This window comes from Carlito syrichta, unplaced genomic scaffold, assembly GCF_000164805.1.
Source record: "Carlito syrichta isolate Samal-C Ts95f unplaced genomic scaffold, Tarsius_syrichta-2.0.1 Scaffold303228, whole genome shotgun sequence".
Classification (NCBI taxonomy): domain Eukaryota; kingdom Metazoa; phylum Chordata; class Mammalia; order Primates; family Tarsiidae; genus Carlito; species Carlito syrichta.
In genome coordinates, this window is record NW_007247324.1 from 112,390 (window position 1) to 129,574 (window position 17,185).

A 17,185-nucleotide genomic window follows, 5' to 3' on the forward strand; every position below is an offset into this window, starting at 1 on the left:
TCGCCAGGTTGCCCAGGCGGGTCTCGAACCCGCGGGCTCAGGTAATCCACTCACCTCAGCTTCCCAAGGCGTGGGATTACAGGCTGAGCCACCGAGCCCGGCTTTTAAAGTCAATTCTTTCCTCATGATAGCTTGGACCTTGCCACTTGATGGGAGAATCAGCAGAGCCTGTGGGATCTTACTGGGAAGTGACCCTCTCTATTTGTTGCTTTTTATTTTTAAATTTTCTTTTTGTTTCACCGGAAAGGAAAGATGGCGCACAACTTTATATGTTGAAAGTGTACTAGGTGCTTTGCTGCAATAAAATGACGTGTGTGTGCGCGCGCGCATGCACATGGATTTCTCTCCAAAGTCTGCATTATATTGTTATTTTTATTTTTGATAAGTAATGTAACAGCCACTGTCGCCACCATTTATTAAGTGCCCCCTTTGTGCCAGGAACTATCTCCAGTGTTTGCAGTGGACCTTCAAGGGACTCATGCTCATTCTCGTGATACGCATGAGGAAAAGGAGGCTCTGTGAAGACATGACTAGCCAGGGCTGCCCAGTTAGGATTCGAACCCAGGACTGTCTCTCCTTCTTCTCTCCTTTTCCTCCCCTGTTCTCTCCCCCCCACCTTTGAAACAATAGCTTTCCCCCTTCCTTCCTTCTGGCAAAGTCACACTCCCCCTGGATTTAGTTGCTCCTTCGAAGCCTTTCCACTGTCAGTGTGAAGAAGCATCTTGGGGCACACGGTAGACACACTCCCATCCTAGGGCATAGATTTCTATTGAATTCAGCCTAACCCAGCTTGGCACAGTGTTCAGGATGTTATGATGTTGGCATCACTTTTTTGCCCTTAACCCTTCCATCAGTCTAAGGTTCAACTTGCCTCATTGAGCGGGGAAGGGCTGGACCATGCTATGTTCTGCTCCTTCCAGCTTACTAAACATGGTTGCATCATTGGCAGATGCATCTGACTTTGTACCCAGAAGGCAAATGGAGGACACAGTCCTTTCTGTTCCATTTTCCCGGGTCTCTGTGATAACAGGCTGGACTGCACTGGTCCAGTCTCTCTTGTTCTTGTGGACTTCATTGCAGCCCAGATTGGTTCTCTTCTGTAGCTGCTCTGTCCTTTCAAGCCCGTTCTAGCTGGCATGCACCTAGGTGCTAGGAAGCCATTTGTCACCTGGTTCAGTGCAAAGCTCTGGTGTCAGACAGACCTGGGTTTGAATCCTTGCTCCATTACTTATAAATAGAGTGGTTTTTAGCTGAGTTACTCTCTAAGCCTCCATTTCCTCATCTGTAAACTTGGTATGCAGTAGTACCCACTTGGTCAGGTCTTGAGATTCCGCAAAGTCATCTTTGTAAAGTTTTGACATATGGTAGATCCTCAACAGCATTGGCGATTATGATTATTCCTGTGAACTGTGGATTAGTTCGTATGTTCTTTCTCATTGCCTAGATTGGCTGACTTAGCACCAGTCAAGTCTTCATGCTGGCTTGTTCTCTCTGTAGCCTGGTTTTCCTCTGTCTCTGTCCCCTTTGTGCCATCTCAAAGCAATGATAAATATTCCATGCCATTATATATATCTGTGTGGCCAACCCTACCTTTTTTTCTCTTATGTTAACCTAAACTTCATGGGTCTAGTTTTCCTGTTTTGTTTCAAGTGTTTATTAAAATTAGAAACATTCAGAAAAGTAGAAAATACAGTACAATGAGCAGCATATACCTATCACCGAGGTTCAGCTGTGACTAACATTTTGTCGTATTCATTTATATTATAATTTAGAAACTATTTAAAAATATATGTATGTTTTGTATTTTTTTGCTGAGTTATTTCAAAGCAAATTATAGATATCATGTGTCACTTAAATACTTCAGCATATGTCTAAAAAAAGAGACATTTTCTTAGACTCCCACAGCCCTACACCTGACAGTGTGAACAGTTCCCTGATACCGACTCTCACCCACACCATATTCACTCTCCCCAGTTGGCCCAAAATACCTTTTACAGCTGTTTTGTTCAAATCAAGATCTCATCAAGAATTATACCATTATATTTATTTCCCTTATGTCTATTTTAATTTAGAATTGTCCCCCACATCCCCCGCCCCTGCCTTGTAAATGGCATTGACTTTTTGAAGAGATTGGGCCCGTTGTTCCAGAGACTTCCTCACATTCTGGGTTTGTCTGATTTTTCTTTTGGTATCATTTTACTGGGTCCTCTCTCACCTGACTTCCGGAAATCAGATTGGAATTCAGCAAGTTGGAAATCAGACTGGAATCCAGCAAGCTGGAAATCAGATCGAAAGGCTGGGTAAGATTCCAATGAGCGTCTTTGGCAGGCCTTTCTTCCAGTGGCGCTGTGTGCTGTAGGCGACAATCCATCATGTCCCACTGGGAATGTTGCGGAATAGGATCACTGTGTTAGGGTAGTGGTAGGTTTCTCCACTGTCAAGGACCGTTTTTGCCCCTGCAGCTAGTATGCATTACGTGTGGGCTGATTCTTTGGCACCCAGTTTCCCCACCAGTCCATCTTTCACCTAATCACAGTAGCATCCACTGATGACCAGGTCTCCCTATTGTATGTAACATAGAGTTTACATTTCGAGATGTCCATTTTGGTGTGACAAAACCATGTTGACTCACAGGAGCTCAGTTCTAAACCTAAGTGATCCATTACTTTCCGTGACCTTCAATCCACTACAGGAAAACTTAGGTCTGAAAGAAATGAGTTGTCAGATGCAGGGTTGAGGCAGGAAGAAGAAACTAGCAGCACTGGAACTCTGCATGGAGGAGAGATTGGAGAAGCTGGTGCCGCCCTGCAGTGTGTCTGTGTACTGTGTCAGCAAGTGTCTGTCTTTTCTCTTACCAAGTGTATTGAGAACAACTTTCTTGCATCTCCTTCCAGATTGCTGGAGAAGGAAGGAAAGTTCGTGTTTAGTCCTTGTGTGAGTTTGAACATGGGCTCTGCGTTGCCCCTGGAAGCTGGAGGATGGGTGGCTGTGGCATTTGCAGGGCATTCTGCTAGGCTGGATGTCTTTCTGAGGGAGTCTGTGTGTGTTTGGACTGGCTTTTTGAAACAGGTTGAAGTTTGGATTCAGAACTCCCCGCCTGATTCATCAATTGTCTCCCGGGTGGGGATGGGGGTGGGGTTGCTCCGAGGCTTCGGAGGGTGTGTGAGCAGTTTCTAAACTCAGAAGGCTCCTTTTTTGGCACTGCTGCATCTTTTCTATTTCGGCATCTTAAGAATCTGGGGGAACCATATAAAGATCAGAAACAACTCTGGCCCTCCAGGCTCCCTCTGACATGGTAATTCCAGAGAGTTGAATCCTGGCCCATGCGGATGAGACCATATAAAGAGGCCGTTTCCTGAAGTTCCCGCTCTCTGCCTCTCACAGGCTCCTTTTTGTCGAAAGCTGGTATTTCAGGACTGCGACCGCCAGTCACGTGCTCGCTGCTCATTACTCGCAGTCAGTCCTGGCCTGTTTATTTTTGGTGAGAACACATTTTTGCTTCTCTTCAGGAGCTATGTGGGGTCCTGCCCCCTCTGTCCATCAGGCGGTGGCCCCGTGGGCTCTGCTCTGTTCCCACACTCCAGATGTGACTCCTGCTTTCAAGGGAGAACTCGAGGGGTGTGCTGCCTGGGGGCCACCATCACCCGGGTCTGTTTCTGTCCCTCTTGGTGTTGTATAGCTAAGACTCTTAAAAACAAGTTTGGGGAATGTCACCTGGCAGTAAGTCAGCCAAAATAGGAAATCATTTTTCCAGCCGTTGTCTTGGGGCTGTGCCTCTGACTTTCAGAACCAGAGCGATTTAAAGAATAAATTGGGACCTCTGAATTCTAGGATCAGGCCTTTTCTTCTTTCTGGCTTTTAAGGTCGTCTGAACACTCATCTCTCTCTCCTACCCGGTTTTTTTCCCTCTCCCCCTAACACGGGGATAACAAATAGATTTCTTCCAAGGTGCAGATGCAAACATGCTGGTGATGTCTCCCGAGTGCTTGGTCAAGGAGGATTCCAGAGTTTGTGGGCTCCAGGAAAAAAGGCCACGACTATCTTAGCCTGCCTAAAGATTCAGTTTTGAGTTTCAAGGGTGGAGCCAGAGTAAATTATTTTTCCTATAAACAAGTGGGCCATTATATGGAAAACTCAGACACATAAGATTCTTAAAAAAACCCCAAAAAACACATAAGTCGTGGCTCTTGTCTCTTCCTGCCCTACCTAGACCATGGGAAGGAAAGGGAAGGACCCCTGGCCCACCCGGAGGGATCTGTGGCTGAAGTGTTGAACTTCCCACTGGGTCAGGCCACACTGGAGCCCTAACACGCCCCCTACTGGCTCCCCATCAACTGGCTTGTCACCTCCGGGAAGGGAAGACCCAGCAGTCCCAGCAGCTGGTCCTAAAAGGAACAAGCACAGGAGCTTGGCCTCAGCGTGTGTCATGAGCTTCAGGTGGCCCTGGGGAGAGAGCCAGGGGCCTTCTTTGAAATGGAGCTAACTTGGTGTCTACATGTCATCATAGCTCCTAGGAAGAAGCACTGAGCATTCAGAGGCCCTGCAAAAGGAGCCCACCGGACTCTTATATTGTGTTGCTAAGACCAGTTATCTGTTTGCATGTCTTTATTTTTTTATTTTAAAGATGTGGTTAGTTATGTAAGTGGTGGTCGTACAGGTGAAGTTTGGGCCTCCTGTTGGTTCACATTTCGCATGATTTGGGATCAGGTTCCCTTATTAGTGTTATGTGCCTGCACCCTCCCTCCCTGGCAGTGATCTGCTACTGCCCGTCTCCTTCATGTAGTATTATGATAAATGTCCAGGGTCCACTTATGAGTGAAAACACGAGGTACTCAGTTCTTTGTTTCTGTGATAGTTCACGGAGTATGGTAGACTCTCAATCCACCCAAGTTGCTTGTATTTCAAACAGGTCATTTGCACGGAATCTCAGACTGCTGCATGTGGTCATGTTCCATGAGTTTTCACTCAAGGCCTGCTTCATAAAGTGATCAGTGGGACTCAGACTCCCCAGGATCCTCCCTGGGGACCCTTGCCTATACCATGGTCAAGTAATAACATTTGCCTCAGAAGTGTCACATGCCATTCCTAGCATCACAGCACCCCAGGATCTGGTCACTTCTGGGCTGCTTTTTTCTTTACATGTCTAATCCAGGGCAAGCCCTGCTCTTCCCATAAAGCTTCTTTGACTGCCCCCCCCCCAGCACTCCCTGACTCTGGACAGTTCCATTTAGCACAAGTGACAGATGTATTGCAAGCATCATGCGTGCTTATCAGAGCAGCCTCATGGATGCCCAGGAGAAAGTGGCCCAACAAATAGCACCAAGATGACTAGAAAACTGTAAAACTGGGTGGAACGGCCCCATGGCTCAGGGGTCCTCCTCAGTTGTACCTGTAGGCCCCAGGCGCAGCCTCTCCCTGGAGCGACCCCACCTCCATCACGGGCACCCACTCCCATCTTGTGTAGCTTCTTGGGTTTCAGAGGAAGCCTTACGTCAAGCACATGGATATCATGCACTGATGCACTCAGAATTCTGCCTCTTTGTGCCTCAGTGAACTGGGTAACCTTTGGGGACAGGGATGACATCTAGCTTTTTTTGTCTCACTCAGTGCACATAGGACAGTACCCAGCTTGCCACAGAGGGAACAGAATGGAATTCTGAGGAAGAGGATGTGACTTGGTCATAGTGGCTTAATAGTCTGTCTCATCTAGACTGGATATCTGTCTGGCCATTACAAGACATAGTAGGGGTGTTTACAAAAGCATTTCTAATTCTTGGACTCAGAGTACTAGGTTATGAATGAAAGGGTCCCCTCAGGAGAGAGACTCTCCCTCTAAATGCCCAAGCCTCACCTTGCCTGGAGCCCAGTTCCCCTCCTCCCCTCCCCTGCTTCGAACTATCTCTGAGGTTTGCAGCTTCCCAGTGGACGGCAGGAGGTCCTTTTGCCCAGAAGGTTTCTTCACAACTCTTCTTCTCTCACGTATTCTCAGTGTTTTGAGAAAATGAAAAGCAGCATTCACAGCTTTTGCACTATTGGCTCCAGAACTAGGTGTGAAGTTGTCTTCAATGTGGAGGACTGGCACAGATGTGAGCTCTCTGTTCTGAGACTGCTGGTGCCATTTTGTAATGGGAAGAAACTGAGAATTCATGTGGCTTTATGTTACCTCCAGGTGGAAAGGATTTTCCCCCAATAGTCATGCCTTCTGGCCTTTGTGGTTAAAGAAGATAAAGCAGGTCATTTTGGCTTTTGGAATCTTAAAAGGACATTTTGAAGAAGTTGGCTGGGCACAGTGGCTCGCGCCTGTAAACCCAGCACTTAGGGAGGCTGAGTTGGGAGGCTTGCTTGAGGCTAGGAGCTGGAGATCATCCTGGGCAACATAGTGAGAGTTCATTTCTAAAGGATTTTTTAAAAGTATGTCCCTTACACTCCTTTTCTGTGCTGCCTGATCTTTCAAAGTTCCTTCTCAGTTCAATCTCTGCCCCGCTTGTCACCATTGTCTTCTTGGGTACCCTGGCACTGTGGTACCATGGATTTTACTTGGGTTCATTCTGTCCTTCCCTACACCTGGAACAGAGAGAGGAGGGCAGAGGCTCCTGGCTCTGAGAGTCTAGTTCAGGGTCACATGCCCAGAGGCCAGCAGAGCCAGGCAGGCAGCCCTCGTGAGTGAAGTGGGACTAGGGGCGAGACACAGACATATGTAAAAAAAGATCACACTCCCACAGGAAATTCTCCCTTGTTTTTCTGACAACATCTGATGTAGCTTTTGTTCCCCCACTTCAGGTAGATGTAGGAACAGAGAGAGAAGTCTGTGGTGAAAGAAAACAACACAACGTGTAATAATGACAGATGACAGCTGATTTTGACTTTAGCAGGAGAAGACAGAAGGGAGGGTGGAAGCCGAGGCTACCAGGAGGGTGGGGGCTGTGGCCACCTGCATTCACATGTCCCATTCATAGGGATAGCCCCCTCAGCCCCCTCACCTTTGCATCTTCTGGCTTCTCAAGAGAAGCTGGAAACTAACTCTTTATGTGAACGCTTGCATTTTGGAGCTTAAATTTAAAAACAAAACCAGTCAAACAAAAACACCGTATGATCAAACAAAACATGTGTATGACTTTATTACGTTATTACACGATAGTCTTATTGTCGGGTGAAGAAACATGGGGTGTTATTTGCGAAAGCACAGGGAAGACAGCTGCAGGCCAAAGTGATTCAAAGCAGGCATGTCCAGCCCGTGGCTCCTGGGCCACGTGTGGTCAGGACAGCTAGTAACGTGACTATGCAAAGTCTTTTAACATCATGTGTTTTTTAGTGCTTATTTTCCTCACAACCCCATGCATAGTTCCATTTCTGAAGTTCACAGTCACGCGTTATTCATGACATCGCTTTTTGGCAGCACACACATTAGTGAGTGGATGTTTTCAATTATGAAGCACATGAAGAGCAAAATTCAAGCAAACATTTCTAATGAACACCTTGAGAACTCACTAAGAATTGCAGCCACTTCCATTGAACCAGACAGTGATAGGTTCGTTTCCCAAAAACAAGGTCAAATTTCCCACTAATTTTATATTGTTCTCAGTTTTCTAAACTTTATAATCAAAAAATTAAAGCAGTCGTATTATGAATATATGCTAATTATATTATATAATTTATGTGCAGCCCAAGACAATTTCTCTTTACTCAACGTGGTCCAGGGAAGCCAGAAGGTTGGACACCCCTGGTTTAAAACATTCATTCCTGCCAGGCTCGGTGGCTCAGCCTGTAGTCCCGCGCCTTTGGGAGGCTGAGGTGAGTGGATTGCCTGAGCCTGCAGGTTCGAAACCCGCCTGGGCAGCGAGACCTCATCTCTACAATAAATAAAAAAATCAGCCGAGCGTGGTAATGCATGCCTGTAATTCCGGCTGCTTGGAAGGCTGAGGCAGAAGGATTGCCGGAGTCCAGCAGGTCAAGGCTGGGTGACAGAGTGAGACTCCAACTCAAAAAAACCCCCAAAAACCCAAAAAAAACCCACTCACTTCTCTTCAACCTTTTAGTCTCCCCAACACAGCACACGGTGAGAGCCCTACGAGGCAGAGTTCTTGGTTTCTGCTTATGCTCGCATAGTTTGGGGTTCTTCTGAGTCCAGCTGGCCTGTTGTTCCAATGCTTGGTATTGCCTGAACAGAGCATCAGTTCCAGATTCCTGGGACAGGGAATCGACTGGTCTAGGCTGACCAGTCTAGACTGTACACCCGGTTCAGTCTGTGTCTGGGAGAGGGGACCATGGAGTACTAAGGCTTCCCCTTCTGGCCTAGCGATGGGCAAGTGTGGGGTAGCAGATACTCCGCAAAAGGACTGGCAGACAGGGAAGCTCTCACACGTGGGTGAGACCATATAATATTTGTCCTTCTGTTCCTGGTTTATTTCACATACCATAATGATTGCTAGTTCCGTCCATGTTGCTGCAAGTGACAGAATTTCATTCTTTTTTATGACTGGATAATATTTCATTGTGTCTGTTGCCACACTTTCTTCATCTACTTATCTGTGGATGGACACTTAGGTTGATTCCTTATCTTGGCTATTGTGAATAATGCTGCAATAAACACGGGGTGCAGGTATCCCTCTGATATACTGATTTCCTTTCCTTTGGATAAATACCCAGCAGTGGGATTGCTGGATCTTATGGTAGTGTCTTTGTTTTTTTGAGAGACTGCCATACTGTTTTCCATGATGGCAATACTAATTTACATTCCCACCAACAGTGTATACAAGTTGTCTTTTCTTTTCATCCTCACCAGCAGTTGTTGTTTTTTGTCATTTTGATAAGAGCCATTCTAACTGGGGTGAGATGTTATCTCATTGTGGTTTCGATTAGCATTTCCACGATGATTAGTGACGATGAGCATTTTTCATGTACTTGTTGGCCATTTGTATGTCTTCTTTTGAAAAATGTCTATTCACATCCCTTGTCCAACTTTTTAATAGGATCATTTGTTGCTGTTGTTTCTTTTTTGCTGTTGAAGTATTGGAGTTCCTTGTATAATCTGGATATTAATCCCTTGTCAGATGAATAGTTTGCAAGTATTTTCTTCCATCCCATAGGTTGTCCTTTCTCTCTGTTGATTGTTTTCTTTGCTGTGCAGAAGGTTTCTCCTAGTAGTTTTATAGTTTCTGGTCTTATGTTTAAGTCTATAATCCATTTTGATTTGATTTTTGTATATGGTGAGAAATAGGGGTCTAGTTTGATTCTACTGCATACATCCAGTTTTTCCAGCACCATTTATTAAAGAGACTGTCCTTTCCCCAGTGTATATTCTTACTGCCCTTGTCAAAAATGAGTTGTCTGTAAGTGCGTGGATTTATTTCTGGCTTCTTTGTTCTGTTCCATTGGTCTATCTCTCTGGTTTTATATTAGTACCATGCTATTTTGTTTACTGTAGCTTTGTAGTATATTTTAAGTCAGATAGTGTGATGCCTCCAGCTTTGTTCTTTTTGTACAGTGCTGCTTTGACTGTTCAGGCCCTTTTGTTTCCGTACACATTTTAGAATTTTTTTTTCTGTGTCTGTGAAGAATGTCATTGGTATTTGAATAGGAATTGCACTGACTCTATAGATTGCTTTGGGTTGTACAGTCATTTTAATAATATTAGTTCCTCTAATCCATGAGTGTGGAATGTCTTCCATTTGCTCGTGTCCTTCCTCTTCAATTTCTTTCATCAGTGTTTGCAGTTTTCATTGTAGAAATCTTTCACCTTCTTGGTTAAATTTATTCCTAGGTGTTTTTTTTTTGTAGCTATTATAAACAGCATTGCTTTTCTAACTTATTTTTTAGCTACTTTGGTATTTATTGGTGTATGGAAATGCTATTGATTTTTATATCCAGCAAATTTACTGAATTCTTTTATTAGTTCTAAGAATTTTTTTGGTGGAGTCTTTAGGTTTTTATATGACTAAGATCATGTCATCTACAAAGGGGATAATTTGACTTCCTGTTTTTCAGTTTGGATGCCTTTTATTTCTTTCTCTTGCTGGGTTGCTCTGATTTTTCTGGTACTACGCTGATGGTAGTGGTGAAAGTCGGTTCCTTGTCTCGTTCCAGCTCTTAAAGGAGGGGCTTTCAGCTTTTCCCTGCTGAGTAGGATGTTAGCCATGAGTTTGTCATCTATAGCTTTTATCATTTTGAGATGTGTTCCTTCTGTGCCTAATTTGCAGAGATTTATCATGAAGAGATGTTGCATGTTACCAAATGCTTTTTCTGCATCTTTTGAGATGATCATGTGGTTTTTGTCCTTCGCCCTTCATTCTGTTGATGCAGTGTGTGATGTTTATTTATTTGCTCATGTCGAACCGTCCTTATCAACCTGGGATACCCTGACTTAATCATGGGGTAGTATCTTCCTGATGTGGTGTTGGATTCAGTTTGTTAGTATTTTGTTGGGAGATTTTTCTGTGTACATCAGGGATGTTGACTTGTAGTGTTTTGCTGTTATGTTCTGAACTGGTTTTGGTATCAGAGTAATGCTGGTTTCATAGAACACGTTAGAAAGAATTCCCTTCTATTCCAGTTTTTGGAGTAATTTGAGAATAATTGGTGTTAGTTGTTATTGTTGTTGTTCTTCTTCCTTCTTTCTCCTTCCTCCTTCTTCTCTTTCTCTCTCTTCTTGTCAGTGTCTCATGATGACACCCAGGCTGGAGTGCAGTGGCATGATCATGGCTCACCCCAGACTTGACCCCCTGGGCTCAGGTGATCCTTCCATCTCAACCTCCCAAATAGTTGGGACTATAGGCATGTGCCTCCCCACCCACCTAATTTTTTGCTTTTTTGTAGAGATGAGATCTCACTGTATCACCTAGGTTGGTCATGAACTCCTGGGCTCAAGCAATCCTCTTGCCTGAGCCTCCCAAGGTGCTGGGATTATAGGTGTGAGTTACTGTGCCCAGCCTAGTTCTTTGTAAGTTTGATAGAATTCACCAATAAAGTTATTAGTCCTGGGTTTTTCTTTTTTGGGAGATTGCTATTACTGATTCAATCTCATTACTTGTTATTGGTCTATTCAGGTTTTCTATTTCTTTCTGGTTTAATCTTGGTAGTTTGTTTGTGTCCAGGAATTTCCTCTGAGTTTTCCAATTTATTAGTGTATAGTAGTTCATAATAATGTCTAATAATTTTTCATATTTCTGTGACATCAGGGTAGTATCTCCTTTTTGCATTCCTGGCTTTATTTATTTGGGGCTTCTCTCTTTTATTTCTTGGTTAGTCTAGCTAGCAGTTTGCCAATTGTGTTATCTTTTCAAAAAGTCATCTTTTTGTTTCATATATTCATTAAAAAAATTCCTAGTTTTTTAGTCTCTATTTTGTTTAGTTCTACTCTGATCTTTATGATCTCTCTCCTTTTGTCACTTTGGTTTGTTCTTGTGTTTCTAGTTCCTCAAGGTATATTTGTTTATTTGAAATATTTCTTTCTTTTGATGTGGGTGTTTATTTCTTACCTCTGCTTTTGCTGTATCCCATAGGTTTTGATACGTTGTGTTTCCACTTTCATTTGTTTAAAGACATTTTAAAATTTCCTTTCTAATTCCTTCATTGACCCAATAGTCAATGAGAGCATGTTGTTTAATTTTCATGTATTTGTATAGTTTCCATAATTCCTCTTGTTATTGATTTGTAGTCTTATTCTTTTGTCATCTGAGAAGATACCTGATATTTTAGTTTTTAAAAATTTCTTAACAGTTGTTTTGTGGCCTAACATAGTGTCTGTCTATCCTGGAAAATTTTACATGTGTTGATGAGAAGAGTGTGTATTCTACAGCTGTTAGATGAAATGTTCTGTAAATGTCTGTTAGGTCTATTTGGTTTAAGGTGTGGTTTTTTCCTTTTTTTGAGTTGGAGTCTCACTCTGTTGCCCAGGCTGGAATGCAGTAGCACACTTCTGGGCTCAGGTGAGCCTTCTACCTCAGCCTTCCAAGTAGCTGGAACTACAGATGTGTGCTACCACACCTGGCTAATTTTTTGATTTCTTGTAGAGATGAGGTCTCACCAAGTTGCCCAGGCTTGTCTTGAACCCATGAGCTCAGGCAATCCTCTCACCTTGGCCTCCCAAAGTGCTGGGATTATAGGCATGAGCCTGACCTAAGGTGTGGTTTAAATCTAATGTTTCCTTGTTGGCTTTTTGTCTAATGTTTAGAGTGGGGTGTTGATGTCCTCAACTTTTATTTTATTGGAATCTATTTCAATCTAATAATATTTGCTTTTTATTACCTGGATGATCCAGTGTTGGTGCATATATATTTTGTTATAGCCTTTTAATGAATTGATTTCTTATCACTATATAATTGTCTTGTCTCTTTTTACAGTCTGTTTTATCTGATATAAGTATATACATATTTGTAAATTTATTTATTATAAAGATGTGGGGTACAATTCAGGGTTAGGTATACAAACATTGATTATGCAGGTACCCTTGTTGATGAGGTATGCCCCCCCTCCCCTAGCAGTTTCCCTCAACTGCCAGTCCCACCCCACCTCCCCTGACAGTTTTCAACTACTGCCAGTCGCTTTCTTATAGCATTATAATGGTTCAGGGTCACCTTATGAGTGAGAACATATGGAACTCAGTTCTTTGTTTCTGTGATAAATCACTGAGTATGATTCCTGTCTGCATTTGGCTTTCATTTGCAAAGAATTATTTTCCATCTCTTCACTTTGTCTATATGTCTTTACAAGTGAAGTGAGTTTCTTTTAGGCAGCATATAATTGGGTCATTTTAAAAATTCATTCAGCCAGTCTATATCTTTTAAGTGAGGAAATTAATCCATTTACATTCAAGGTTATTTCTAATAGCTGAAGACTTATTTCTGTCATTTTATTAATTGTTTTCTGGTTGTTTTATATATCCTTTGTTCCATACTTCCTCTCTTATTTTTTAATCACTGAAGTTTAATGGTTTTCTGTAATGGTAATGTTTGACTCTTCTCTTTCTCATTTGTGTATCTATTCTACTAGTGAGTTTTCTACTCTCCTATATTTTCATGATGGTAGATATTGTTCTTTCACTCCCAGATGTAGGACTCCCTTGAGCATTTCTTATAGGAATGGGCTAGGGGTGATGAATTTCCTCAGTTTTTTCTTATCTGGGAAATGCTTTATTTCTTTATTTTTGAAAGATAGCTTTGCTGGGTATAGTATTCTTGCCTACCAGTTTGTATTTGTTTGTTTATTTTTTCCTTTCAGCACTTTGAATCTATCATTCCAGTCTCTCCTGGCCTGTAAGGTTTCTGCTGAGAAATCCACTGCTAGTCTGATAGAGATTCTCTAATATATGACTTGACACTTTTCTTTTGCTATTTTGTATTCTTTGTCTTTAACTTTTGACAATTTGACTATACTATGCCTTGCAGAGGACCTTTTTGAATTGAATCTGTTTGAGGATCTTTGTACTTTCTGTGTCTGGATGTCTGTATCTCTTGCAAGATGGAGAAGTTTTCAGCTATTATTTCATTAATAAGTTTTCTATATCTTTGTTCATCTCTTTTCCTTCTGGAACTCCCCAAATTTAAATATTTATTTGCTGTATGGTGTCCCATATGTCAAGTAGGTTCACCTTACTTCTTCATTCTGTTTTATTCTTTCTTATATTATTTGGGCTGACTGAGTTATTTCAAAAGACCTGTCCTTAAGTTCAGAAATTCTTTCTTCTGCTTGATTAGTCTATTGCTAAAGTGCTTGATTGTATTTTTTATTTCATTCATTGAAATCTTTGATTCCAAGATCTCTAATTAGTTTTTTTAATGATATCTATCTCTTTGTTGAATTTCTCATCTATATCATGAATTGTTTTCCTGATTTTTTTATGTTGTTTATCTGTGTTCTCTTGTATCTTACTGCTTTTCTTTAATGTGATTGTTTTGCATTCTTTTTCAGGAGTTTCATGTATTTTCTTTTCATCAGGATCAGTTACTGGAGAATTATTGTGTTCTTTAGAGATGTCATGTTTCCTTGCTTTTACATCTTGTGTTCTTATGTTGGTATCTGTTCATCTGGTATTACCATTACTTCTTCCAATTTTATGGATTGGTTTTCACAAGGAAATACTTTTCCTTTTAGCTATATCTATAGTGTTGGTTGGTTAGGGTGCTTTGGCTTTGATTTGGGGTGAGCACAGTGGCATAGTCTTCATACAGTCCTCAGCTATAATTAGTAGCAGTAGTAGTGTCTGTGAGTTACTCAGTGACTTAGGCTGTGGTTGTTAGTGGAGGCTGTGGTGAGGCTTTACTGGAGATGGAGACACCAGCTAGGCTAGTTTTTTGGCACCAGTGGTGGCAGTGGCAGGCCAGGTATGTTGGTCCTTGAGCCCTCCCCATGAGGTGGTGTACATGAGGGTTGGGGGTAGTGATGGATTCAGGTGGGCCAGTCCTTGGGCCTCCAGGTGGCTTCCTCAGGTACCAGTGGTGGTAATGGTGGTCTGGGAAGGCCAGTTCCTGGGCCACCAGGTGGTACATGTGGGTGGTTGTTGGCAGCAGTGGCAGCTGCAGATTTAGCAGGCTGGCTCCCAGGTCTTTGGGAGGCGCACATGGGCATTGATACTAGTTAAGGTGAACCTATCCTCAGGTTCCCAGACAGTGTGCGTGAATGGCAGGCAGGGAAAACTGGTCCTCAGGCCTCCAGAAAATGTGCACCGGTGGTAATAAATGGGGCAGATTGATCATAGGTCCCTGAATGTCATGTGTGAGAGCCAGCAGTGGTGGTGATAGATGGTATGGGCCTGTCCCTCAAGTCCCTGAATGGTATGCATGGGTACTGGTAGTGGCGTGCAGGGGTGAGTCAGTCCCCAAGCTCCTTGAACAGTGTACTGGCAACAGTGGTGGTAGACGCGGTGGGCCTCTTGAGTATATGTTTAGTCTACCCACCAATTTAGTTTATGTCTTCTTAGCAAGCCTCACTCTTGTGTCTTTATTTTATTGTTTCTCTCTTTATGAAATAATATAAATTAACTGTTTAAAAAAATGGGAAGATGCACAACAGCAGAGAGAAGGAAAATTAAAATTGCCCATAGTTGGAATCTCCTCCTAGTTGTGTACATATAGCCCACACTAGATATTGTGTATTAATAATTATTTCAAAAAATCGAGAGCACACATCTACTGTTTTACAACATGCTCTTGAAAATTAATAAATATTGAACTTTCTCGTATCATTAAGGATTTTTATAACATAATTTTTCATTATTTGCACCATATTTTGTGTGTATTTCACCATTTTCTTAATTCCTTATTGCTGGCCATTTTGGTTGTTTCCAAATATTTACTATTCACAGATAACATCATGTTGCTCTGATTGTTTCCTTGGAATATATTTCTGGAGTTAGAATTGCTGGCTGAAAAAGTATGAACATTTTTAAGGCTTTCAATAGGTTTCATCAAATTTCCCTCCAGAAACATTGTGCCAACTTACACACACACCAGGAGGGTAGGAAAGCCTCCAGATCTTCTTCATAAATTCGAAAGATTACTGTATTTTTATTTAAAAAGTAGACTGAATATTGGTGGAAGTGGCTTGAACCCCAGCCGTGGAGGTGTTTAAAGGTGAATGTTGAGTGACTGTGTTTTTTGGCGTCTCTTTCCTTGTAGACTTCCCCTCCTAAACCACCTCGCCGACACGGAGGCTGGGCAGATGATTTCACGAAGACTTCAAAGTGAGTACCAGCAGCTCGTGGGCTGGGCTGGGCAGGGTGAGGTGGGGACTTTGCTCCTGTGTTGTTTTATTTTTTATAATAGCCTTGTTGATATATAATTCATGTATCATCCAATTCACCCCTTTAAAGTGTGCCATTTAATCATTCTTACTATATTCAAAGAGTTGTGCAACCATCACCACAATCAATTTTAGAACATTTTATCACCCCCTCCCCCAAAGAAGCTCTGTACCTGTCAACAGTCGCTTCCCACGGCCCCCCAGCCTCCAGTAAGCTTTCAGTCTCTATGATTTGCTTGTTGTGGACACTTCATATAAATGGGATCATATGTCACATGCTCCTTTATGGCTGGCTTCTCTCACATGGCCTAATCTAATGTTTTCAGAGTCTATCCATGTTGTAGCTTTTGTTTTCTTCTTAAAGTCATTTTCTCAACATAATGGTATGGTTTGTTGGCAACTGCTGATGAGCTCTGCCGTACGATCCCCTAGTGCTTCATAATGGGGAACAACACAGACATACCACCACCCTGCCTAAATTGGTACCTCACGTTCACTGTAGGGTGACAGGAATATTGATACAGGCCCATCCCATATTATCTCATCAGTCTCTCCAGAGGTCTTGGGAAGACTAACCCAATGTCACAGTGCATGTGGCAGCACTTGAGCTGTTTGGGGCTCACAGCATGGGCTGTGGATGCAGATTTCATTCTCCCCAGCTGGATGTTTAATAAGGTGCTTACCACGGTGGGCCCCTGGATGGACATGTTGGTGTTCTCAACAGGGTGGTGCTGGAATTGAAGGAAATGACGTGTGTCCCAGAAAATGTCGCTGATGTTTTTATACAGCTTAGACCAGAGGCTCCATGTTGAGAGGTGGCAGAGGGCAGTGGCTGGAAGACCCAGGTTCTGGAGCCAGACTGCCTGGCTGTGAATCCTAACTGTGTCACTTATTATCTCAGAGACTTCGAGCAGGGAGTTTAACATCTCTGGCCTCAGTTTTCTCATCTCTACAATGGAGTTAAAAATAGTTTTTACTTCCAAAGATTGTTGTAAGGATTCAATGAATTTATATGTGTAAAATGTTTAGAAGAGAGCAAAGACTTTAGGAAGCACTTGACAGATGTTGGCTCTCATTCTCTAGACAATGACTCTGCTTCTCATCCCCGTTCCCTCCTCAGAGACGGGCTTTGACTATTCTCACAGGCGTTCTGGCAGGTGGTGATGTTTATGGGTTGCAGGAGCTTTGGGATTTTCATGGCATGAATCCTTCTATATAAAGGGTCTATTTGGGAGAAGTAATTCCAGGTCAAGAAAAGCAAGGGTTGTTTTGAATATCAGGAATCTTCTTTAATCATGAATTACATGAAAGCTGTAGACATAGGAATGTCCAATTTCCAAAGCTTTAGTATCAGAAGTGTTTTCTAAACCTGTGATGTTAAGAATTAGACATAACAGCCGGGCTCGGTGGCTCAGCCTGTAATCCCACGCCTTTGGGAGGCTGAGGTGAG

The 17,185-nt window shown here is 42.7% G+C and overlaps 1 protein-coding gene across 1 annotated transcript in view; it reads left to right on the forward strand.

Annotated features, from left to right (window-relative positions):
* IFT43 (intraflagellar transport 43) overlaps positions 1–17,185 on the forward strand; it is a 93,229-nt gene that overhangs the window by 20,481 nt on the left and 55,563 nt on the right. The window contains exon 3 of the mRNA XM_008058145.2: positions 15,612–15,676. Coding sequence (XP_008056336.1) covers positions 15,612–15,676 — 65 coding nt within the window. The remainder of the gene's footprint in view (positions 1–15,611; positions 15,677–17,185) is intronic.